Source organism: Trichoplax adhaerens, genomic scaffold (genome assembly GCF_000150275.1).
Source record: "Trichoplax adhaerens TRIADscaffold_11 genomic scaffold, whole genome shotgun sequence".
NCBI lineage: Eukaryota > Metazoa > Placozoa > Uniplacotomia > Trichoplacea > Trichoplacidae > Trichoplax > Trichoplax adhaerens.
Window position 1 is genome coordinate 1,699,775 of NW_002060953.1, and position 27,459 is coordinate 1,727,233.

The 27,459-nt window shown below is 30.5% G+C and overlaps 4 protein-coding genes across 4 annotated transcripts; all 4 read right to left on the minus strand.

Annotated features, from left to right (window-relative positions):
• Positions 1-1,764: 1,764 nt before the first annotated feature.
• Positions 1,765-3,811, minus strand: TRIADDRAFT_59575 (uncharacterized protein; the record flags this gene model as incomplete). The annotated part of the gene is made up of 5 exons (XM_002115614.1): positions 1,765-2,006; positions 2,390-2,446; positions 2,577-2,642; positions 2,979-3,059; positions 3,526-3,811. 5 exons carry the CDS (start codon positions 3,809-3,811, stop codon positions 1,765-1,767), a joined length of 732 nt encoding a protein of 243 aa, XP_002115650.1.
• Positions 3,812-7,979: 4,168 nt separating this feature from the next.
• On the minus strand, positions 7,980-10,444 carry TRIADDRAFT_59576 (uncharacterized protein; the record flags this gene model as incomplete). Its single annotated transcript, XM_002115615.1, has 5 exons — positions 7,980-8,242; positions 8,912-8,938; positions 9,113-9,145; positions 9,371-9,483; positions 10,440-10,444. The coding sequence occupies 5 exons, from the start codon at positions 10,442-10,444 to the stop codon at positions 7,980-7,982; spliced, it is 441 nt and encodes a 146-aa protein (XP_002115651.1).
• Positions 10,445-15,028: 4,584 nt separating this feature from the next.
• On the minus strand, positions 15,029-15,559 carry TRIADDRAFT_59577 (uncharacterized protein; the record flags this gene model as incomplete). The annotated part of the gene is made up of 2 exons (XM_002115616.1): positions 15,029-15,135; positions 15,265-15,559. 2 exons carry the CDS (start codon positions 15,557-15,559, stop codon positions 15,029-15,031), a joined length of 402 nt encoding a protein of 133 aa, XP_002115652.1.
• A 6,406-nt stretch (positions 15,560-21,965) lies between these two features.
• On the minus strand, positions 21,966-24,607 carry TRIADDRAFT_59578 (uncharacterized protein; the record flags this gene model as incomplete). Its single annotated transcript, XM_002115617.1, has 3 exons — positions 21,966-22,929; positions 23,248-23,340; positions 24,009-24,607. 3 exons carry the CDS (start codon positions 24,605-24,607, stop codon positions 21,966-21,968), a joined length of 1,656 nt encoding a protein of 551 aa, XP_002115653.1.
• Between the last annotated feature and the right edge of the window lie 2,852 nt (positions 24,608-27,459).

The following is a 27,459-nucleotide window of genomic DNA, read 5'->3' on the forward strand; positions in this document are numbered from 1 at the left end:
TTACTTAATTGACTTAGTACGTGGCGTCCATCTGTGCCACTTGCGAGTAGTGATAGAAATCATTGCAAACTATTCCAAAAGCGCATACAGTAATAACGACAGGAAGAAGTTATCGTATCATTTTGGATAGCCAGCTATTGATTGATCTAACTTAAGTTCATTAGAATAATAAGAAAGCAGTGATCTAAATACTTTCTCGTATAGATGCTTGCAGGTCTATCTCATAATATTCACCATCAAAAGAAATAGTATGCAATACAGATGGAAGGGTGCTTCTCAAGAATACAGAATTAGATGAATGTAAAATTATAGTAAAGCCGCAAGATTACGTTAGGTCATATTGGATAGCAAATTAAAGATTGGTCTCATCCAAGATTATTGTGAAAATAAGAAAATATTAATCTATGTAACTTTTTGCATAGATGCTTGCTGTTCTATCTCATCATGTGCACAATTAAAGTAGACAGTATCCAGTATAGACGGAAGAGCGCTTCGTAAAAGCATGGAATGAGATGAAAATTAATTATCGTAAAATTGCAAGATCAAAGTAGGTTGTATAGCTTAACAAGCTAAAGATTGATCTGATCAAAGCTCAATAAGATAATAGGGAAATAATGATTGGAATATCAGCTCTTATAAATATTTGTTATTCTATCTTACCACGTCTACAATCAAAATAGCTAAGAGTGCTTCCAAGAATATAGAGAGAGATGAATATTAAATACAGTAAAGCGGTAATATTATCCCATGTCTGATGGGACAGCAAACTACAGATTGATCTGGTTCAAGCGTATATAGATACTTGCTATTCTATCTCATCACGTCTACTATCAAAGTAAATTGGAAGTAGTTCTGGGAAATGAATATATCTCCCTAATTCGTAGTGAGGATCAAAAATAACCTATTGGTTCTAAACTATAAATATCAGCGGTAGATAACCTGATCGCAAGGTTAGAATGTATCCTATTCCGCTGCTATTGATTATAGTAATGTTAAAAGCGAGTGTATAGCCCGCAAATATAATGAAAGAATTTTTACTTTACTATTTCGATAGCAATACACTATAAATCGCAATGTTGAAATGTAGACCTTGGAATCTAAAGTGTATCTACTTAAAAATATCGATGGATATTATTAGTTCTTATTAAACAATTTTACGTTGCTATTTAGATAGAAATATACCACAAAGAGAATGGTGAAATCTAGACTTGGGATCTAAAGAATACATACTTCTAAATATTACTTGTAATTATTAATACCAATAATAAAATGCAATAACAAGAAATATTCTAAGTTTGCCCAATCTTCTGAATTTGAAAGCGTTCTGTTACGGTGATTGCTGATGATAAATGTATAATTATCATAACAGAGTTTAAGACTTGATTTATTGAGGTCATTAACCATAAATCAATATTGACGTTTTCAGCCATAAGCCTAACATGGCAACAATACTGCTGGCTCTATTAAGAGGGTGATACGATTTAATTTATTATTTTATATAATGAAGCCGTTATCCACTAAGAATATTAAACAGTGATTGAAACTATTATGATAAAACGAGTAAAAATTATAAAGCATACAGAAATTATTACTTCTAAAATGGGTTATCATACGCCTTTTAGAAGTACATATTCTGATAATAAAACTACTCTATAGTATAGCTAAGGATCCAAACAGGTAAGGACTCATTCAACAGTTAGAAAATAGTTAAAATTTTATTGGAATTGCTATCCTATTGAAATACTAAGAATATCCCAACTTCAACTATGTATGAGTATATTGAAGCTTTTCGACGATATCTTTTCTCCCTATCGCCAATAATACTGGTGCTACAGCTGATGCAGTAAATTTTGTCGGATGTCTCTGAGAAAATTGTTTGATGACAGCAAATGCTCTATCAAATTCAGACGAATGATCTTTAGCAATAACATCGGTGTCTATGGCCATATCCAAAGCTAAGGCAAATTTCGCCCAGTCAGTTCCTATACTGCTTACAATCATCAGCACTAAATTTAGAACGATAAATTATAATATCAGCTGTAAAAATAATAGTCGAACTTAACGAAATGGAATCCCAAGTATGAATAACAATAAATTATTAGTATGCGCTTTGAGTAAAACTGCATCTTTTACAAGTCATGCTTTCTGAAGGTCATTCAGATGGTAACGAATTACTAATGAATTATTTAAGATTAGGGATTGAATTCCTTAACAAAAATCGTAATCTCTGATAAATATCATGAATTACAACCAGCAGTCATGTCATTCACAGTCACCACATTTCTAATGCATATTAGAAGCATTGCCAGTGACAATGAACATAGAAAAGCAGGTGAGTTAAAAATGAAGCAATGAATTTTTGATGGCACTGAGTTTCTAAAATTATCACCTTGAGGCTGGAAAAGTTGATCAGGAGCCATTTGATTAGGATTCAGTGGCGCATCCACTAGTTATTGTGAATGCCAATAAATTAGAAATGTAATTTTAAATTTATGATCATAATTTATTCGATAAAATAGCTTCCATTTAACCAAAGCAACGCTTCAACTCATGATATATGAATATAGAAAATCTACCTTCATCTCCTGAATGCTTTCCTTTAGAAGAACCTATAATGAGCAATTCCAAATGTCTCATATTAGCTATATGTATGTAAAGGTGTTAAATAACACACAAATATAGGGGATATAATTTCAAGTAAAAATAGCTAACTAAAGTCTATAATTTCATTTTCACATATGACATGATAATCCATTTAATGCGTAATGGACTAGAAAGTAAGTTATTCATTCGATAAAAATTTCTACTTTATAGCTCGATATGTTTCCTATAGTAAGATTTTAAACTTTATGCATAAATGCTGTATCTTAAAAATCAGCAATTCATTCAATATGGCTGAGTTTTATCCATAGAGTATCTTATATGATAATCTTTTATGCAATTAAAGGAGTTATTTGTTGAAGACAACTGGCATTTACTTTTATCGTCTGGATATAAAGAAACAATTCCACCACCTGCCGGATTGGGGTCTGATAATGAAGACTTACTAGCTTTTCCACCTTCCAGAACAAAAGAATACATGTCGATAATAATAATAATTGATATATAGATTAGTTTGTCAAGTCACTTTTATTAAGACGAAGAGCATAGAATTTATGACTAATTTGCTGGGTATATCTTGCAAAAATCTAGTTGGTTTTTACTATAATAAATCTATGATATTGCTCTAAAATGCTGTGTCTAGCACACAAACAACTAGGACAGTTTATGATTTTGATAATTTAGGAATCTATCTAAATTTGAGCAATTACTAAAAACTATAATTTTTTCTGATTTGATATTAGTATTCAGGAATGAGTTACAAATTTCGGAGATAACAATTCTAGGCTAATTATTTTTCTTTAGTCATATCATAATATCGTTTTAAGTTGGTCTATCTACAAGAATCTAATAGGTAGCCAAGGGTTACTACGTCGGTAAAACAAAAATTTGAATGAAACGCTTTATGTAATTAAGTATTCTTACTAAAACTTTCTTTTTCCATTAGTTTTCCTAATTCTTGAATTGCTGTGGCTTCCGATCGTTGCAATAGATAGCAAAATTCAAGCCAGTTTTCATCTGATCGATTCTCTAAAATTCTTATAAACTGAAGGTTTAGACTTTTATCCTGTTGAATCAAATATAGTTTATCTGATTCATCATAGGTAATAATTCCAATTAAGTCCGGCAAGATGGTCCTAACGTTTATTTCCTTCATAATCCGATCCCTATATTTAGTTAGAACTGCCCGGTTTTTATCGTTTAATCCCATGATAAAAAAATTTGCTATTACTGGATTTTTATTCCGAAATTCAAAATACGAGTTATTTGATCCAGAACAGATTCTAGGTGGCGATGGTGAAATACAGATCAAGACTTGGCTTAATGTTTGTTGGTCTTTAAGGAGGTAACTTGTTAAAGAAATCAGCTAAAGTATCGTAGTAAAAAGATACATTTTAAAATTTGTTAGTGACAAAAGCAAATGTCAATCAAAGATATCAAGCGAGTAATTAACGACATAAGCCATTTATCTAATATTGCTTGCATTGTTCTTTTCTAGTAAAAATATTAATAGCTTCTGAAGTATAGTGAGAAAGGAATAAGTAGTCATTTTGTTCAATTAGAAATATCAAATAAAGATCGTCAACAAATATATAGTAGCTCGTTCCAGTTACGTTCGTTCTTGTGTACTTTATAAGCCAAATATTGTGTAGATTATTATAGATGCAAAATAACTAGCTAATCATCAAAATTTTTCTTTAGACTAGTTAAGTTTACGTCTTTTAGGAAGGCTCATTGAATGTCTTTTTAATCTTTAATTGCTTAGCTCCAGTATTTCATGATGTAAGGCAGTTAGGTAAATATAAGAATCTTATTAACTTAAACGATACAATGATTGTGGTAACGGAACTTTTATAGAAGATACCAAAAATATTTCCTTCTTAATTTATTTCTGAACTATTAAAATGAAACTAGACTGTTCAGAATCCAATGGATACTTTTACTCCTATTTATTAACAAACTTTGGAAAATTCCATGCTGCATGAGTTAAGATGTTACTTTAAACACCTTTTAGATCACGATATTAACCAAAAAATTGCTACAAGTAAAATAGGCATCATGAAGTAGCGAACAGATCAATTTGAAGATAATTGCAATTGATGAATTTTTAATCCTGACCTAATGTTATGAGTACAGCTTGAGTATTATGTAATTTATTAATAGGCAAAATTATAAACCGTAAGAAATCCGCGAAGCAGAAGCAGTAAACCTATTGCTCATGAATGTATTTCTCTTCAGAAATTGGCATTTGGTTTCCAAAAGCTAGGGATTATTTCATTAGCATAACGAAATAATTTTTTATACTTGAATGTTTTCTTGTGATTTAATCCCCATATTTACGTTATCTGAGCTAAGAATTATTGATAACGTTCTCTGAAGCAGGTAATAATGATATTTTAGATCTTGCAGATATTATAAATTAGGTATTATAGATTATAGATAAGTCCTAGAGGCTCGTAGAAAATAAAACTTTCCTCTTTTGATATTTAATATTTGAAATCAGAGCAGATTCATGATTAGCATGACTACATGCAACTTAGACAGTCTAACTGATTGAAAATCGTATCTTGCACAAATAAGTAAAAATAGGTTTCGTAATTCCACTACTAACTGAAGTATTGACTTCAAACTCATCAATGTCAAGTAAGATAATCATTAGATTAAAATATCGAACTAACTAAACGTGTAAATTACCTTTAGCCAAATGGTACGCTTGCGGAGTTTATGCTAGTTCTAGATGAAGACAAACCTTCTGTACGACTTACGACGAGAGGAAAAAGATTTTATCTAATTTGTATCATTGCAGCCCCCAAATTTCCGGAGAATGAACAATTGGCGCTGTTGCTTTCAAATAATTGTAAATAGATCTAAAAAGGGCAAATGGCCGTCATAGCATTGCATCTAAATTATCTGGCCAATCAATTAAATGATACATTGTCGTATAATAATGAAGGGCAAGACAGCCTATTATTCAAATCGATATTGTGATAACAAAAAGGCAAATTTCTATATTTTATCGGCTGTACTAGAACATTCTATCTTAGGGAATGGAAGATGCTTTTATTAACTATAAAACTATCGAGTATCTGCTTTTGATTATAAAAATATAAAAGACGATTTAAAAATTTGGGGGACATTGTGATAACATCAGCCCACCTGATACAACTTTAATGGATTCCGGAAAATAATCTTACTGAAGCAGAATAAAATGTGGCTAACTCTCTTAGAAAATTATTCATTATGAAGAATAATTAAATTATAGTAGGTCATAAATTCACCTATACTGATTGCAAGTCCATTTTTTTCGATCATTATTATCTAATCTATTGGAATAGAATTTGTCTAAGTTTCATATACTCGCAATAGTAATGTGTAGTATATCAGTTAGATGACGAATACACTTTTGCATTACGCTACACTTTTGCAATATAAGGTATTCCAAGTACTATTTTTAAATTGCAACTTGTAAGCCAATAATTTCCTGTAAAATTAAATTTTGCAGTTGCTATAAGCGTAGTTAGAGCAACAAACATTTCAAAATTAGCCCTATAGTGGATAATGGAAACTAGTTCAATGTAAAGCCTTTATTAAATTTTTCACTGATGCTTTAACTTGAGCTAGAATTTTTGATTAACCAAATAAGAAAGTCATAATAAACACCTGTTATAGGCACTAAAGCTCATTATTAACGTACGCTTATTACGAAATTGTAGGCTTGTACTGCTTCAAAGATTATGGTAAGGAATCTGACACGAAAATCGTATTTTAACTTGCTCTTGTACGCGTAGGCCATTTTACTACTTTAATTTAGAAGGCTCTGTTATAGAATGCGAATATGATATTGAGAAATTATCACCTACTGAAGTCTTAGGTAACTATTAAGAAGTAGTTCTAGGAAAAGGCTAGATATATCGTAATATGTGAACAGGTATACCATACGGCGATGTCATATAATATCTGTACAATACTACTGTTCATTGCTAATTTTACTAACATCGAAGTAGATTTAGTACAAGTAATACATTTTTGTTTAATGCTTTGGAACAAATAATTACCAGTATAGTAGATAATTCTGCTTATATCCAACATCTATTAGTTACTACAAGGGTACTTCTCATTTGCCATTTGTATATCCAAAAGTAATTTCCACAATACTTGTATAAATGCAGGAAATTAGACCAACTGCGTCTTATTGATTAGCTGTGATTCATTAATAAGTTGAAACAACTTTGACATATTAGGTAGCCTATATGAAAGTAACTGTTTAGTTTATCAATACTGTTCTTGTAACAAAGAGTTAGACTTCTAAAAATTATCGGATGCTATTGATACTATAAATTATATTTACCACTTCAAGGCTACTAAGAAAATTAGCTGGGTGGTCGATAGTTTAGACTGTTGGAAATAATGCAACTAATTAAGACAAAATTGCTTTATTTCAGCTTTTAATCAATCTTCAATTTTATAAAATAAAATTCCCTAGATCTTTACGGTAAAGTACTGGTTCTTGTCTTAGACTTAAACACAGTCCCACGAGTCATGATGCATCTACTATGAACCCTGTTAGACCTAAAGAGATATCAATAAATTTCGTACATGATACTAATTCTTCCATTTCTTTGCCTATAAATGCTTATTGCGTTTTGTATTCATTTACGTACAATAAAGAAAACTTACTTTAACCGGATAGTAATTACTACTTAAAATATTTGCTATCTATATAAGGAGTAAAACTACTTCTACTACGCTCATACAAGACAATTATTATTTCAAAGGAGCAAATATTCTCTCCTACAGTAGAGTAAAACAATAGATATTTATATTGCCATAATGGCTCCTCATGCAATTACCGAAAATTGAAAGCATTTATAAAGGCTTTAAATGTTCTTTAACATGAATGTAAAACTATTTCCAATCTTACATGAAAGTTTAAAAAGCAATAGACTTTTTCATGCTCCTGGAAAGAAAGTAGTTCATTTCGAAACAGCTTACAAAGTAATATTACCCAGAAAAATACCGTACAAGTAACGAAAACAAGAATTACATTTATTTTGAATTATTAATCCTTCCTTTCCATCATTAAAAGAATAGAAGATTAAGGTAAATTTGCACTTAAAAGTAATAACTTCAAAGATATATCTATCAGCTACCGTACATAATTCGATATTCTAATTCCGCATATATTTTGATTACGTTAAAGTTATTACATTATAATTCTACCAGTCAGTGTACGCTGTAATTATTTCTTAATAATTAGTAGCTATAAAATGTTCCTATTTCAAGTTCTACTTATATTAAACTATTATCAGGTAATGAGTTTTCGCCCTTTAACCGAACATGGCTCATATTTACCCAGCGTTTAGTGTCAAATTTAGGATTTACAATTTTCGTAATTCAACGGCTATATCATTTCTGTAAATGGTTCTTAGGGCACTTTCTAATACAGATATAGTGGCTTTAGTTGGATTTTTCTGACTCCAAATATCCAGGAATGCTTTTGTTTGATTAAATACAGAATGACCATGCTGATATATAATGGTATCTAAATTAATATCAGAATCAAGAAATGCTGCCAGTTTTGTCCAATCCAAGCCAATTTTATCACATACTATAAAGTACGCTTTCTTCATCTTCTCTTTTGCTAATCGTCAGAAGAAGTGAAAGTCATTATAAACTAATTAAAAGTTGTCATGACTTTCTGTAATACTGCCGCTGTGACTTTGTAGCACATAAACTCATGGCTATTTTAACGTTAAAAAAAGATTCTAAGGCTTTAACTGACCCAAAGTAAAAACTAATAGTCCATATAATTTACAAATTAGGCAGCTAATGAAGTGCAATAGAATGAAGGATAGCTTAAGACACTAATATAGCATTATTTTTTAAATCCATATTAGCGAATAGTAGCATAATATGTATCTTGCTGGCATACTAAACTTAATCTATTTAATTATACAGTCATTAAATCCGATAACTGGCTATGCATAAAGTTAATCTTTACTTTGGGCTAACGTTAGGCGTAACTAACATTACTTAGTATCATTGCATTCGGCTGAAAGAGCACCATGATTTACGAGCGTGCTTAGTAATAGCCTAAAAATAGTTTTAAATGTTACAAAGCTATGTAACCCAAGACTTTTAACAAAGCAAATCTCACTATGGTACGTGCAAACCCTTAATGTATGTTAATATAAAGTCGGTAATATTTAAGTGTAGAAAATTATGAATGAAACAGCAAGACTGTAGTAAGTAATAGCTATTAGTAATGAATGAAATTTGTTATCCTTTCTGTGGAATCTAATCTACCAACCTGCATCCTCATTTTCACCTCGATCAACTATGATTTCAAGCAAAGAGCAAGCAAAAATTAGTTATTAATTTAGTGCTAAATGACTATCGTATATATTTATATAAGTATTGTAATCCATTAAAACATATCTAAACTACCCGAGGGAATTAAGACTAAAAGGCAAATTTGATCAATTAATGTTTAGTCTTAAGCTTTACTCACCGACATCTTCGCTGTTACTACCTAAATGAGAACCTTCAAAATAGTCCAAAAAAAAATAGATGGTATCATTCAAGAAAGACATTAGCATAAGCTGTTACATTGAAATGACTTGATCATCTATCAATATGATCATAAAATCATAGTAATATTAGCTGATAATCTCAATTTATTTCTATGTTTTGCAGTCTAGCAATAATAGCACCATGATTTTATTATTTCGTCCCTGTTATGATATTGCTTACTCGGCTAAATTTATACCTGAAATTTCTCTGACTTCTGCTTTTAATTTTTTGCCTAAACTTTGAACGGCCGACGCTTGATATTCGATCAATGATAGATAAAACTCTTTGAAATCTTTATCGTCTCTAGTCCTAAGTATTTTTACAAATTGAAAATTTTTTTCTTTCTTTGTTTTAAAGCCACTTAAAAAATCCACTTCATGTTCGCTTAACACTTTAACAGAATGTAAATCATATACTATATCGCTTATAGGTGTCTGTGCAATAATTTGCTTCAGATTATTCTCAAGTATGTTTTGATATTCCTTAGACAACATGACCAGTGTTTACTTGATTTTTAGCCCACGCTAGTAGTCTAAAAAATGTTACCTTAAATCCGCAAAGATAATAAAACCATAAAATTATATATTTATGAGTGATTTGAATTAGTAGCAACTTTAGCAATTTCATTTAAATTTTAACTGGTGGTTTTAATCGCTGGCAAAATACATTCAATAGTCTCATAGGCCATATGCTTTTCTACTCGTAATAAATGATCAGAGCAAATTCTTGAGGCTACGATCCTAGATCAATGTTTGGAATTTAGCATGTACTGTACTATTGCTCAAATTTTGGGATACTGGACAATGAACAGTAATTCAGATTTTGCCATATCCTGTTAGGGTTAGATTGATTATTAAGGAAATACCATGCAGTATATGCTTGATTATATTTTTTCATGATTCCCCAAGTAGTCAAATGCTCCTTTTTAGACTAACTTTTTACACTTTTATATAGAGTGCTTGATTCATATAATGCCAGTTCATTTTAGACCTATATTAATATAATTCTGGTTGCTCGTATTAGATGTGCTCAATGAATAAAAGAAGCCCAGAACATAAACAGTTCGATGCTGTCGTACATTTGCTAGCAACTATACTTTCTACGTTACGATCAAACTTAATATCTTCAATCATAACTTAATTATTTACTAGCTAGAATTGATTTAGGGATCTATAATTAATGCCAAAATGTCGGCATTTCTATTTAAATTTGAAAACAATCGTAAAAATAGAATGTCAGTAAGAGCTTAATCATTTGCACCATACCTCATTGTGGTGGTGAAGAAAGTAATAATGCAGATAAGTGAAAACTGAATTTATACAACGTAAAATTCATAGATGCCTGATGTAATTAGATTAACACAGAAGTTAGATTAGATAACGTACCGATATCACCAATATTACGCTTTCGATTCAATTAAGTTATAAAAGTATTCTATTATATCATTTTATAAGGGTAGCTTCTAATTGAGAAAGCAGCAGTTAAGCCATGTTTACCTTCAGAATAATTTGTGCAATTTAGTAGTGTGTATCTGATGTAGCATTACTTCTCCATTTACGCATGCTGGTGTTTAATGCTTAACAAAGTTTGATGATTTGTTTCACCATATAAAAATACTGGCAGATACTAAAATTCTAATTTTAGGGATTATAAATCGATTTACTCTACATTAAACTTAAAACTAAATGGTAGCTAATTATGTCGGATAAAAAATAAATGTATATATAGCAATAATTAGTCGTTCATTAAATTATTGTTATGAAATATTACTTAAAATTTTTCGCTTATATCAATAAGTAGGTTTCAATTAGGAGCACTCTGATTATTCATTATCACCTCCGTACAACATATCATTGATTATCTATACGAGCACTAGCACCATTTAATCATCAATAATTCTAGTATCTCATGATTGTCAACAATCTTATGTTGAACTGCATGTTATAAAGTTACCCAGACACGCTATTACAAAAGAATCAGTTTCATCTTCCATAGGATAAAATCTCAGGTTTCAGATATTTAATCCCTCTGCTAAAATCAAGTCAAAGCTCATACAGTACAAGTAATCAATTTCAGCCTTATAGGGTGCCAATCTTACTTCGATAGTCTATTTATTAACGTAAATTTACCAGTCGCGATGACGTTTTTAAGCCTGCATTATGTCGATCTCAACTGGCTTAATATCCAAGAGTAATTGATTTCAGTTTGAAGATAAAAGTTCATTGTATCTCTTAATACGGTAATGTTGAGCTTCAAAGTGCTATAATCAACATTTAACTTCCTACTTACACGTTTGCAATCTTCGATTTCCGGCTTTACTGTGTAAGACGTAGATGCAATTTTATCTAATCGACGGTGCTTCAAACAGGATTAGGGGAGGCTTTAACTGTTTGTCGGCTGGATTTTATATCCTTCCAGGTCGGTCAGCAATCACTGTCTAATTAAGTACCATCAGAGGACTGGCCGGGATAATCTACTTGACATGCCTAGTCCAGCTTTCAGTCACGCTATCCCACCTCTAAACCATGATCAACATAGTAGACGGCAGCCGCCGCTAAGTCATGATCGCAAATGATGAATAAGATGAGTAGGGATCAGTCTATCCTATTGTGACGTCATAAAGGCCTACTGTGAAGACGGTAAATAAGCAAGATAATGACGTTAGATAAAATTAACATACTAGATAATGTTGGATGATGATAACTACGGTTTGCTATCGACAATTTTATATTGTTTGGAGGGATTAGATGATCTAAACTTGGATTGAAAGTAGTCATGCTTGCATCATTCGATCTCTCACTGTAAAGTTGATTAGATTACGTGTTCAGTTTACTGGCAAAAATGGCTACTAGTGGAGATAAAAATGAGTAGCTCAACTTAAACTTAAATTTAAACGGTCACGAGATGATCGTGTAATAGACTCTTGTTATTACTGTTCATTCACCTTCGAAACCAAAATTTGAGTTAATAAAATGTAGTAAATCTTGCATGTGACACACGAAGCTAGTCTCATACTAGAAATAATAAAAGTGTGCTGTTTAATTCTATTTGAATCATACTATTGCAATTAGCTGAAACTATGACACGTTGATACGCATCGATAAGCTGAAATTATTAGATAATGTTCGATGATGATAGCTATGACCCCTGCCTGTATATTAGATTGACTTAAAAAATGTTTTGACGATCTAAACTTGTTTTAAAATATCTGTAAGACAAACAATTTTAACCGAAAAGCAACGTGAAGGAAATTTTCATCTGTACATGATATTAACCTACATGTAACATAGTATAGCAATCTCTGATGAATGTTTGTAGCCATGTCGGGTTCGTCCTACTAAATTAGCTGCATCTTTACTGATGTAAGCAGAAGTAGGGACTTCTGGCTGCTCTGGATACAAGCTTGCATCTTTTGGTAAATTACTAACGTATTCATTAAATAAACAATTTACGTTCTATTTTAATCGAAACTAATCTCAAAAGTAATAGTACTTTACATAGTTGTAAATATGCAGGTCAGGAGATGGCAAATGTTTAAAGTAATGCTTCATACTTAACTTTTCTAGCTATATCTCATGCCACTGAAATTATTATCTTTATTGTTACCTCATTTACTCAAAAATCCGTTATTTTACAAAATCACTAGGCGTTTTGTAAAACCACTACGTAAGTCTACAAAATCGATTTTAGAATAGTTAGAAACTGCTTCCAGTTATACTCAACTAAGCAGCATTGTAGAATTAAAATATTGTATTCCAATTACACCTATCCACTCATCACCTTGGAGTAAACGGAAAATGATCAAACCTGTAAATACCGTATCTAACACTATGCTAATATGTTACAAAAATATGATAAAGTAAAATGATCTTAATCGTTTCCTCTATAAATGGTTGGATGAAACTTTCATTATTTCACATTTAAAAAAGATATCAAAATATTACGAAATGCTTTAAATCCATTTATTTAAAAGAGAGACAAGATAACAAAATTGATTGATAAAATTATTGAGAGAATATTACCAAATCTAAGCAATTTTCGAAAAAAATTCGAACATTCTTTAGGGAGTTATGTAGGGGTATAAATAAAATAATTACCATTTCAAATCATTGATATAGTATATTACATACTGGACTTTTGCAAAATGCATTCATTTATATAAATTATGTAATTTAAATATCGGCATTACTGCCGGAAGGGATGAGAACACGAGCGTTAAGCTCTAAAGGAAATAAAGCCGTCGAAATAAGAATAATAAGGAAGCTGACAAAGAAGACAGATTAAATAGGGTGGTTTAGTTTGCTGATTAATACGATCATTCTTAATAAATGAGTGAAACTTCAAATACAATTAATCAATGAAAAGGAATTAATAAATGGTCAGCATAGTCTATTTTTTTTAGAAAAAATCGACTAATAACTTTCGAAAGGAAGTAATTACTGCTATACTTGGAGGTACCAGTTCAGGTTGGCATTCAAGATTCTATAATGTTACATTATAAGAAAAAATTACATCAGTAGCTTAAACAAAATTTTGAAACTGAGTAACGTATGAAGAGCTAACAATCTTAGTTATTTATCAATCATCTTTAGGCGTTAAAAAACCATGGCCAATGATATATCGGTTGCTATTCGTTATATCTCTTAAAATTTAAACTTATAATTTATCGATTGCTGAAATTAGCAATTTGTTTAGTTAGCCAGTTATAGCATGTACCGTATCACGAGTGAGAAAATGCACCGGTGAATTTTCTATATGAAAGGAGTACGTCAAAAATCAACATGAAATCTTTACATGATAAACTTACTATGTATCCCATTTAAACCTTGAGTACTCGCCATTCTATTGTTTGTCGACTTTGAGGAAAAGAAGAATGATAGTTATAAATTAATTTTAGTGAATTATATAGTTGCATATGACAATTCATTCTGGATAACTTCAATACTTACCAACATCTGCTCCTAACTCTCCTATCACCATCGAATCATCGGAGATTACGATGGAAATAAATTAAATGAAATTAATATTTAATATTTAATAAATCATTTAAAAGTCCATTTAAAAGATTTAGCTATCATTAGTAGTCTAGATATGATCCAGTATTGTTACAGGCAATTACCTCCTTTATTTCCTTCTGCAAGGGAAAGATTGTAAAGGAATTAGCAGATATTATTAATAAATTAAGTTACTTTAAGACCTTATATCTCGTAAATTTGTTGCAATCAAATACAAAATTTACACTGTTAGAGAAAAATTTGCCATATAAACCTCAATGCTATCTTATGTAAATACTGAAGTTTGATGATGTTATCCTAACCTATAATCAGACATTTATTGCTTGAGTAGATACTGTAAACTTTTTATACAAAATAAGTATAAAGTGATTTAGCAGCAAGAATTACGTAGCAGCTTGCATCTAAAAAAATTTTAAATTTAAAATAATACTGATAGTATTATCCTACCTATATTTAGATATTTACCTAAAATGATCAGTTTAACAGCAAGAACAACTAAAGCCATGATATAACTACTGTAATTGCTCTAAAAATTTCTCAATGCAATCACCAGTTATTTTTATGTATAGTACTTCAAATGTAAGAATAAAAGCTCTACCTTGGAATAAATCTACATCAACTGAACGAGGGAGTTTTAATTTGCTACTGAAGGTGGGCTGTATAGAAAACTATTTGATTGGGATTTATTTATACTTTAATTGTACAAATTATAAGAAATGGATAGCAGAAGTTATATTTGGGTCTACGAAGCTGTAGCATGATACATTATAACGATATTGCAGCCAACTGAAAGTGGTCAATTTTGTTTGATATTCCAGATATAAGTGTCTATTTTTGAGTTACTGTATTCCATTAAACCTGCTATTGTCATAGTCTATCGCGCTCATACCGGGAAAACTTATATTATTTCCGTAGATGTCTACATCAGGTAATGTTTTTGGATTTTCTATATGGTAGACGTCAAAATATATAAGATAGAAAAAGTTTCATCATTATTGCTTGAAGCTGAATCATCAAAATCTGTGTCTAACGCTTCTAAACATCATTTTCTTATAACTACCAATATTTGCCTTACCTTCAGTGTCCAATTGCAGTTTTGCTCCGAAAGCTTTGACAACGTTGACATGGTGCTGTTTTAGCAAGCTACAGAAAGTATAGAAATCCTCATTTGAACGTTGTTCTTGTAAGATTTCCAATAGCCTTCCGTTCATATCTTCAACATGAGTTAATTTTTCTATATCGATAATATCTCTACTACTTAGAATTTTTTTAACTTTCAATTTTGTAAATAACTCTTTGATTGGAACAATTTTGATAAATTCTTCTGCGTATTTATCAAGATTAGCTTTAATAATGTCACTTAATTCCATATTTTACTTGCAATTGTAACTTCAAGACCGAAGATTTAATCTGTAAGAAAATATGTTTATAGCTATTACTTTTCTGAAATTAGTTTGCGGATATTTTCGAAATTAAATTAGATTGACGTAACTAGGCTGCTTTAAATATAAAAATATAAGTAAAGCAATATTCTCAACAAGTATTGAAACTGTTAATAGAAAATTCTATCAAAAATAGGTACGCGCACACTTTATTTTATGCAATAGACTTGAAATCTAAACGAGTAATGCGAATATTTAGTTATGAAATGAGTTACAAGACAACTTTTCTACAATTACATCTAGTTTCTCCCCATCAAAATATTCATCATATCTATAACTATATAACAAAGCTAAAGTTCATTCTGCCGAGTTTTAAGTAAAGAGATCGTTCTCACACTATCATAAACAGTCACTATAATAGTTAAAACTACATACAAGATATAATATAGCAATCTGATGTTAAGATAGAGATAAGATGAATTAGTAGAAGTATAAAAGAAATGTAGCGGAAGTAAGGTAGTTGTGAAACTTATATTCCTTTACTCTGAGTCTCTGATATTAATTTACTAGGTTATTCTGTTATAGTAATTTCATGAAAAGATTTTAAATAGTCTAATTATGTCATCTGCTATCCATTATGAACGTAAAGTATTACAGTAGCAAGCCAGGTGAAAATCTTACTTAGGAAACAACCGGATTAAATTCTTTCTTGCTGCCGAATGTCTTGTACAGTTGAAAAATAGAAACCTGCGGCTCTTCTAAAAAACCACGGCCTTTTAGTGATGTAAGCGTCTGCGTAGACTTCATTAACAATAGATTGCGGTTTCTTTATTCTAAATAAGAGAAAATAACAATAATAAAGTATATAATAAAAGGTCGATGATAAGAATTGCAAGTAGAAGTTAGTAAAGGGGATCAATACAGTACTTATAAATTATTCATGAAGGACTGGCTGATGAATTTACTTTAACCACCATTTGTCAATCATGTACAAATTTTATTGAGTTACTTGAAGATTTAATTGTAAGATAGTTAAATGTTTGTCACACACCACTAGTGACAAAGTAGTCTACACACGCCAATCCTTGCGGAGAACGCCACTTACTAACTTAAAGAGGCGAGATTAGCTATATCACCAAATAATTCAGTTCCAACGACCGAATACTATGGTATAATTATAGCGTCACAGATGATGTAGACGAGATAGTCAGAGATTTACTATCATTTATTACTGAAGGAATCTTGGCACCCAAGATTATAGTCTTTACAATTAAATATCAATTGAAAACTAGTTGACTATCTAACCGACTAACGAACTAAAAAGGAATCTTCAGGCACCAGCCTTTTATAGTCTCGTCAGAAACTCCTGGTGCACATAATATAAAAGTATCCTTTTAAACTTATAGGAATTATTATGAATATTGTCATTAAAGACTTCATATAATGTTGTAAAACTAAATTTTCAGGATCCAAAACCCTACTATAAATCAGAGTATCTGTAACACTAAAAATCGGATTATGGTTTATTACGAAAGAAACCACAACGTAACTATATAGACAACTTGCACTTGGATCTGCAATAAATCAGACCATCTGAAATTATAAAAATCGCAATAGTCTGATTTTTTGCGGATAATGAATTTTAGTTATACTAACATGCTTACACTCAAAGTTATTTTTTTTTAATTTTATAGTGATGTACCCATATTTGATTATAAGGATAGCTATATTTGATAGAGTTAGGTTACTCTGAATAGATGTTATCGTGAAGCTATCATAAGATGATTGCTAGCTACTATATTAGAAATTGTTGATGACCAATATCTGTCAGTTGACTAATTATGGTACAAGATTTAAGTGGCTAGAAAGTAGAAACACTTTAGTTGTTAAGATGCCCTTCGAAGAAATGGGCTAGTCTTTAATAGAAGAGTAGTGACATCTTAAGTAGAATGATTTAGATTGTAGAAGATAATGATGTACTATTTAAGAAAAGTATTTTGTTTGATGACTCATGTCTGATTGTAGACTAATCAAGTTGTCATAATTGGATTTAACGAAATGTATATGTTATATATAAGAAGTGTAGAGATGAGCTCACGATGAGAAGAAACTTCACTTCGCTATAAGCTCGGAATATTGCAGACTTTAGACTTAGATTCTTGTAGTTATTGTTGCTCTACTAGTCCTAAAATCTTGTAATAAGTGCCTTTTAGAAATACGATTTGACTAAGAAAGTTTTTGGAAGGCACTTTTATTACAAAGTTGTAGATACAGTTACAGTATTTTTAGAATTAAAGTTTAATTTTGTTTTACAATTTCAGATAGTCCAATTTGCTGAGGATTCTAAGTATAAAATTTAGATACAGCTGCAACGTGCTTTTATAATTTAAGATACAATTTATTTTAGATCTATGCATAAGATGCTGATATAGTTGTATCTGGATTAGAAAAACAGATTTAGCTTTACTACAATAAAAACCAAACTATAACCGTATTTACAACTTACGTATACTTAGAATCCCCAATAAATTAGACTATTTAAATTTATAGTGTATGTAAGCTTTATTACAATGGAAACTACGCTATATCTACAACAATTGACCAGCAAGAAAACAACCGATCTACTCGATTTGTGTACTTATAAACTCTGGCGCATTGCCTATTAAGTAGCTATAGTAACAAAATGATTATACACTTAATATACCTATAAACGCTTCTATTCTCTAAGCACGAGTATTTATTTATCATATCTTATCGAAACACGGGAAACTAATCATGCTAAATTATGATTGTCATTAACAAGAATTTAACATAAATGCTAAACTCACGGTACTACAAATAAATTTCTAGTTTCAAGCTAACATCGTCGTTTTCAACTTTCCAATGAAATATAACCAACTTACTGGCATAGAACAGAGTTTATTAATGGCCTGAAACATCATCGATATCCAGCACTCTAAAGAACCTATAGTAGGTACAATAATTTTCTAAATGAGGTTATTGATGATTTGTATTTTAATCCAAGCATGTGTAAATTTCTGGTTTTAAGTTGAAATTATCGATTTCAATATCATACAAGTACCATCTGTTCTACTCCGGTGGCTTATAAAATAAATAAATCGATTGATGGCTTGAATTTTCTTCGTCATTCAATCACTTTGAATAACTAGTAGTGTTGGTAATAGTTAAATATACAGATGAGCTCATTAAAGATTTGAATTTAGCTCAGATAAATGCCAACTTCATCTTTCACTAAACCATTATAATAATTATCAACCTCAATTTAAAAAACTGAGCTACTCCTTGCGGTTACTTTTTTATGGCTGTCTATTTTTAAGCAACTCATTCAGTATCTAATTTTTGAATAAAAATATCCATATTCTTTTGCTTGAAAAAAGTTGTGGCTAAGCTTTATAGTTACATTTTTAAAGATATATTCATCCATTTCTATTTAAAAAGAAGTCTAATGTTGTACTTTTGTGCTAGTATTTTACCTACTAAATCTTATTTCCTCTGGATAGTAAGTGCTACTTGTAATACTTAAGAATTTTAAGAACTATTCTAATGCCTGCATTTTGGTGCAAACAAACGTTAGTTCACTTTGGTTACGTGTTTCAGGAACGCTTTTAATGCTTGGGATTAGAAATATTAATTTGAGATGAACGTTAAATCTATGATTCTGTGGGTAAACATTGAATTTTAGCTTTTCGATAATTCAGGATCTATGCAACTTACTATGCTGTGTATTTGAAGAAATTTATTACTGAGTTTAATTCAAATGAAAGCGAAATGTTAGATTAGATATGCTCTTGTCAACATTTGATCCGTCTAAGGATAAAGCTGATTATGGAGCTTAAATTTTTATGTTTGAATTCTTAGTACTTCAGTTTTATCTGCAAGAAAGCTCCATTTCAATTCTTGTGCAATGTATCTTGATATAACTTTTTAATTTAATCACGAAAATTTCTAGCTAAAGCGAGATATATCAAGCCCTAATACCTTAATCCTTGCTATTATATTTACGAGACTGCATCTATGATGTTGAAATAAACCAGTAGGTAGCTTGCCAGTTTACATGTAGGGACTCAATGGAATAAAGTTCTAAAATATTTTCGTATACCTTAGCAAGCAGTTAAAATTAAACATTACCGGTCGAAAATGTTGGTATGTAAATTTTATGTATGCTTGAATGATTATCCCAACTAGTAACAGTAATAAGAAAATGTTATTCCATGGACTAATATTGACTATTTTCTATTTGTATCTTTATTAATATTTTATTAAGTGAAAAAAGCTCCAAATTTTAAAGTCAAATTGTAGCAATCCTTCTGAAATTATTTATTAAGATGCCTGTAAATATACAAATTGCAAAATATAATGGAGTAAAAAAATCAAGATGTATCATAATTCACATATTTAAATAATTATGTATGAACATGTTAACCTACAGTTGGATAGACAACGGATAAGGCTGAAAACTAAACCTGATAGCACCAACGATTTAGATAGACTACGGCAACATGAATAGATTTCTGCAATACTGTTACAGTGTTAAATACTATATTACAGTAGAAATAACTATGTTAGGATAATTCTGTTAGACTATCCTTATTTAGTTAACTTCTAATTTGGATATACTGTGTTTTAATATAGCACTGACTTTTTATGACAGTGACACTTATACACATACTGAAATTAATAGTTATAATAGGGAATGCAAATCATCTGCTTACAGTTCCAATCATTGTGATTGTAATTTACTTATGGTAGACTGTAAGTTATCATGGAAATGTTCCGTGATAGGACATATCGTAATCTGACTATTCTGTATTAGTTATTACATGTCTATGTTGGTAAATACTGTTGTCTGCATTAAGGGAGCAGTAGCTAAAATTAATATCTAATTCAGTAAATGATTCTAATGTTAATTGTATTAACTATGACTCATGAACTATTGAGGAATAGTATATAAATGCAGTATATCGTGAAATAAAGATGAATTGTCCAACTTAGTGTTTAACGTAAAATACGAGGCGTTTAAGTCTTTGTGTAGTCTGCTAGTAGAGCAAAAGTGTTTGTGATAGTGCAGATATCGTTCCTTGATACGTGGTTCAAGGAATTGACTTATTGATCGTAGATTAGGTTATCTTGTTGCAAAGCTGTTTTGTGACAAATACCTAACAAGATAGTTGATGAATCTGACTCTTGCAATTCACTAAAAAGTAAAGAACAATATAGGTTTGCATTAACGGTAATCGTTTCATTAGAGTTACTTATTATGATTACCAAAAAAATTGGTACAAGATCATAACTGAAATGACTTAGTAAATCTAAGTTAGATTTCACTTCTGAAATGGTAGTTTCCTTTCTCAGTTATTACAATTTAAAAAATCCATAAATCTTACATCAACAAATTGACGAGGCTTCATATTTTAAGGTATTTATGAATCATACATAAGAGTGACAATCTCTTTCCTTTCGATTTCAAAGAGGGCTTGCACTAGACGGGTTGTAGTAGCCTCAATACTTTCCATATTATGCCATTTCTTCAACATAGTTCTTGCCTGATCATACACTAATCTTTTTTCCTCTATTATGATATCAGTGTTAATTTTGTAATTTAGCTTTAAAGCTAGCTTAGTCCAATCAGTACCAATGTGATCCGCAACGATGAAAAAATAGTTTCTAACGTCAGTTGAAAGTTCTATTATGAAATAAAAAGTTTTGTTCCTTGTTTAATTTGAAGTATTCTAGATAGTAACCTTAATTATTAATATAGCTAACGAACTGATACTTATTTACTATTTCAACATTTATTTTTAGAAATACACCGTATGTGTTAAGACTTATAAGACGTTATGATGCATCCAATATCTCTAAAATGGGTATTGCAAAAATCTATGCCTATTACTGAACACTTCATTAGCTATATATATAGATCAGATATTATAAATAGTGTCTAATTGCGATAGTACCATTTTGTGAAGGATGTAAGATTAACTGTATTTCAAGAGTGATAATAGTTGTTAATAGATTGTTAACATTTTACTTCAAACTGTCCTTATTCAGTTATACTTTGTACGTCCTAATTGAAACCTTTTTCCTTATCCGTAGTCGTTTTATTTGATTCAAAATTATTTAAAGCAAATAAAAGTAATTGTATGTTTAATGTATCTTTAAGTAATTTAGTCCATAAATACAGTCTAACGTTTTGATGTGTAGTAAAAGATATGCATCTCTAATCGGTGAAAATAATTAACTTAGCAAAATTGCGGAAGCGATCAATAACATTTTTTAAATCATTGCTGTTACTTTATAACAACTTTACAATGTAATCATCCTTTGTTAAATACTGTCCAAAGCGCTGGGCTAAGTCTTATTCTTAGTTATTAAGTTAATAAGTCGTAAAATAAGAATATAGTTCACCTTTTACGTGAGCTTTGTTCGTAGTTTCATGATCCTGACAGTCGCTATCTTGTGATGTATTCTCATCGGGTGGTTTAGAATTGGCAGATTGAAAACCTTCATGATCTATGGTAGTTGTGGGATTTTTTTGCATTAATAGTTGATTTACGGGCAGATCTTCTACCGTTTGCTGAATGATGAATTGATTTTGCTTCATGTTGGAAATGTCATATTGGATACAATCTAACTGCCGCTTTATGTCTTTTTGACATTTCAATGATTTATCTTGACTCATTTTTATCTCATCGGCCTTTTGAAGAAAAGCATTACTCTCTTGAAGAAGAGCGTTAATCGACTTCCAATAGCGTTGATCATTTGAGTTAGTTGAAATGAATTCTTCATCAGTGATCATGTTCTGAAACTTTGTAATCATCTTTTCCATATCGCTAAATCTCCTTTCATCTAAGCATTGATTAATCAAATCCTTAAACTGATCCATTTGATCTTTAATTAAGTTTGAAATATTCTCTGTTAGTAATCTCGTGATTGTGCTTATTTGATCATCATTGATCGTAGCAGAGACTTCTTCTTTATCTTTCAGCAGAGCCGCATTTAAAACTTGTTGAGCGTAACTAATAAAGAATTCTCTATCGAGATTCCCGCTTAATTTGCTTTGATAATTGAACAGCATTTGGGGGCTGCTCATAATTTGCTGAGTAATATCGTTGAGGCCACAAATAAAGTCTCTACTGTTGCCATCATGGAAGAATGATAATTGTCGGAAGCCATAATGATCAGTTTTCTCATAACGTTTCAGGTCGTAATACTTGAAAGAATTATCTACCTCTATTCTAATCCCAGTATTCAAAACTAAGTCGGACGAATAAATTTTTGAAAGTTCTTCGTTTTCCTTCAAGGCGATTTTTAATTTACTTCCTTTCTTTCCTTTGTACCTACAACTGGATTATAATTCGAATAAACATTTAGTGTAGCATCGCCAAATTATTGTCATTAAACAAGCCTGTTAGAAAACTTATTATTGTCAGCATGCTGTGTACAAGTAAATTAGATACCACTTAAAAATTATGTCTGATTGAGGGCTGTAGATAATAATAGGTAGAGATAACTTTATAATAAATCAAGTATATTGATTCAGCTTCGAAGAATGTAATACCAATGATACATATTCATTCTCATTCTCAATTATATAAGTGTTGAGACTCGTTGTTTGCAATCAGTATGTTGTAAACAAGTCAGATAAGGTGTTAAACCTGCTATATTTTTCTGTGGTGACTGCTCTTAGTCCTTCTTTCTTATCATCTACTTTTGCAAGTTGTTTTCCTTGTCTGTCAGAGTTTGTTGTACTAATGCATAGTATATCTCAATCATTGAAGAATCATTTTAAAATTTATAATTGTAAAATTCTTCGTGTGATTTTCTCTCTGGGTAAAGTAAGTAGACATAATTTGTTACAATACAGCTAGCTTATAATTAGGCTATTACCGTAGGCATGTATTATTCATTACTGACGAAATCCTTTTTGATAATGGTAGCTTTCGAAACCTAATATCTATCCACAACCCATTTAAATCCTATCTTTTGTAAGTAATCAATTAGTGAAATATTGATTTCGGTATAAGATCTGGCACTATTAAAAGATTGTGGGAACTTTCTAAGAGCATTTTTTCTAGTTAAAATGCTCTTCTAATAACTATTTCCGTTCTGACAGAATTGGTTCTAGTTTGCCTTTAATCTACAGATAACTTGTTCACCAACGCGTGAGATCTGCTTAGCCATAAAATTTGTTAGTTTCCTTCATTCCACTATAACTTAATTAATAAAGTAATTTTACACTTATACTCTGATATCTTCACATATTTAAATGTAGTTAAATATTGATTTCAACATAAGACACTATTAAAAATTTATAAGCGTACTATAAAAAGTATCTTCTCTAATTATTTACTTGAATAATTACAGGATAATGATACGAGATTGACCAACGAAAAATTTTAATTTAATTTTAATTAACCTGTGCTTTATGACAAAATTTGGTTCAATAATGCATTTGCTGATAAATTTGGCAAAACTAAGTGGTTCTTTCGGTGGTTTATCTTTCTGCTCTATAATATAAGCGATGATGGCTTCGATCATATCTTCAGCCAGTTTCTTAATATAGTGATTATCGTATGCGTCAGAAATGATAGATATTTGTTGCTCGTAGATTCTGACGAGATCGCAAGCTATCATCGATATAGCCAATTCAACGCGATCATTGTTGGGAGTTAGATGATCAATGATTTTCTTAATTGACCTACGATCATATCTTTCGGCAATTTCTGAAATTAAAGTTTGTATTAATGACATTCCTTGAACTAAATTAAACGGACCATCTGTAGGGACAAATTGTAAGCACGATAGGATACCAGTCAAAAATTGTGTTGCAGTATTTGCAATCATCCCAGGCTTTAACTTAATTTCTTTTTCCAGGACTTGAGATAAAACTTTTAATTTGATGGTAAACTTCTGAATAAAAGTGATTAAAAATTGTTTAATCTTTGGTCCGTTTTTGAATTGACTGATATTATCAAAGTCTTCTGGCCATTCTTTCTTCTCTTGCATATTTGCCATGTTAATATTGAAGAGCCTTGACTACGCGCAAATTAGAATCAAAATATTTTAAATCTCAGTATCGAGTGTTTATTGCACCATTTCAGATTGACTTGAGACCAATTTCTCTTTAATCAATATTCTACATCCTTTCTCAGCAAATATTAAAGTAATCCAGTTTGTTGCTTATTTGAGAACCGATTTTATATCATGTCCAGCAAGATCCGTACGATACTGCTATCTTGAAGGTCTATTAACGATGGCATTTTCTTTTCCACATGTTTTGCTATCTTGAAGTTTGATATTAAAGATGACCAGAAAAATATTTCTCCTTATTTTAAAAAAACACTGCTTTTCCGATTCTTTGTAAGCTTAAATCTTTTAATAAGTTCGAGTTTTAATATAAAGGTAACATTTTAAAGAATTAAAATAGTAGATGAGAAAACTCTAGCGCACAGCACAGGTTTTAAGTTATAATAAGCGATGTAATACTATCAGAGAACCGTTGCAAGAAAGCCCTAGCTTACAATTAGGGAAGTGAATTACTTTCGAGTTGACCTTTAGAATAGCCCCAAAAATGATTTGGAATGCACATATTTATTTAATGAACAAAATCCATATCAATTATCATAATTTTTAATGAACTATGCAAATATTGCTATATTTAATATGATAACATTGATATCGAGAAATAACCAATCATTTTATAGCTGTATTTTAATCATTTTGATTTACTGTAAATCCGTGGTAATAAAATGCGAGTCATTTATTTTCAATAGCTGTTGAAAGACGAATTGTTGATAACGTGGACTGGAGTTAGTAATTTATGTCAGATCAAAGCAATTAAAGTCTGTCGTTCCTCGAAAAGAGGATACATACTTCGAAAATTATGTTGTACTGTAAAAAGATAATCATTTTGTAAAATATTTGAAATTTGAATGAGCTCATAAGCCAGCTGCTCTATAAAAAATAAATATAGCTAAAGCTAAGACTGTAAGGTTGTCTAAATACGTGTTTGTGGAAGATAATTACAGAACGTATTATAGCAATTCCGTTGATATATTGTGTCATCATGCAAGGACATAAATAGATTGCACAAGAATATATGCTATGAGATTTATATTGTGTCAGTCTAATTAGAAGCACGAATTATGAACGAATTTTCCCCGTAAATTTAACTTTATCAGGCGACCTTATTGGCAAGATATGTTTATGCTCCTGATAATAATTTTGTAACAAAATGTATAATAATTATGTCGTTTGTAAGTTACGCAGTTGTAAACTGAAAAGAGCACTTGGTAGTTGTATAACAAATTTAATTCACGTACTCAAGCAAAGTTTACAAGAAATAAGTTCTCGTGTATTATTTTGTAGACACATTATCACAAAAGCCTATGTAACATCTTACAAATTTTTAACATATCGCTCGATTGGCTGGCTTTTAATTAAGACGGAGTCAGGCTCTTTAATTAAATTAAAATATGTAAATTTATTAGAATAAAAACAAGTTATAGTTGTTTATTGAAATTTAAGGTTCGTCAAGTTGGAGCAGAGTACTTAACTAACGTTGATATTGTTATGATACATTATGCTCGTAGTAAATCTAGGTTAATGCTATTTCTTACTCTGTAATGATAGCATCAGTTTACTGTGCTGTAGAATTTTGCACTGTAAAATTTGCATTCTACTCTGCTGTAGAATTCTACACTGTAAAGTTGTCCCTATTGTGCCACCGTAGGTGAACTTATAAAATTCTTATACAACGGACTTGATGTAGATGGTACCCAATTTGGAAGGTTACTAATCTTTTATTCTGACTTTATTTCTGCATTTTAATTTCAAATTATTCTCTCTTAATGATCAAACGTAAGGCAGTACTTATATTATATCAAAATAAGTGAAAAAATATGCTAGTGAAAAAATTTAATGGTACTGCAGTTTTTAATGCTATAGCTGTAGTAGTTTCAATAGCTCGATTTCAACGCTTGCATACAACTTGATAAAGCAGTATAATTGAGATAATTTTAGAGGCAAATTTAGAGATAAAAATCTCTGAAGGCCATTTAGTCTTTGGAACATAACTTCACGAATAATCGACAGCCATTAAATCAATATTGCTCATATTTTACTTAGAAAACCATCATTCTTTACTCACTGTACATAATATTCAAAATCACTTCTATAATCATAGCCGTTCGGTTTGATACAGCTGTATTAATACTGATTTTATTAATAAAATCAAAGTAAGGCCTAGTGATTCAAATTCTATTAAATAATTATATATGGCTTTCGCGGCATTTATAAACCGAACAATCTTAGTTGGAGACTGATTTTAATGAGCATCATAAAATAAATGAAATGACAAAATCTACTTCTTTTACGCGATACTCTATCAACTATCAATATAAATTAGTACTTTCAATTAAAGTGCAAGTCAAGTTAGTAATAGATACTCAGGATACTGAATTGAAATTTACAATATCTAAAATCACTAGTGTTACAATAGACATTATCATTGCTAGTAGTAGCCACTCTTTACTTTTCTTCTATGATTGGTTAGACGGAATATATATGCAGACAGATCTATAAAGTTTTTTACGTTTTATCGGTAGATATTATTCCGATCCAAAAATTTATTTCCATTAGTCTAAATCTCTTGCTCAAATTCCACTTACCCTCCCTTGAAATGAGCAGCGCGGGGGTATTTATACTACTGTTAAATGACTCTGATTATGGGTTCATTTCAATAGGTCAGTATAAGATTCTTACAGTACTTTTTACCTCAAGATTTCTTCATGTGAAACGAATAGCTCTAACGTAGTCATTTCTGCAGAGTACTGATCATTAAAATAGTATTCGTTTATATCGGTAAG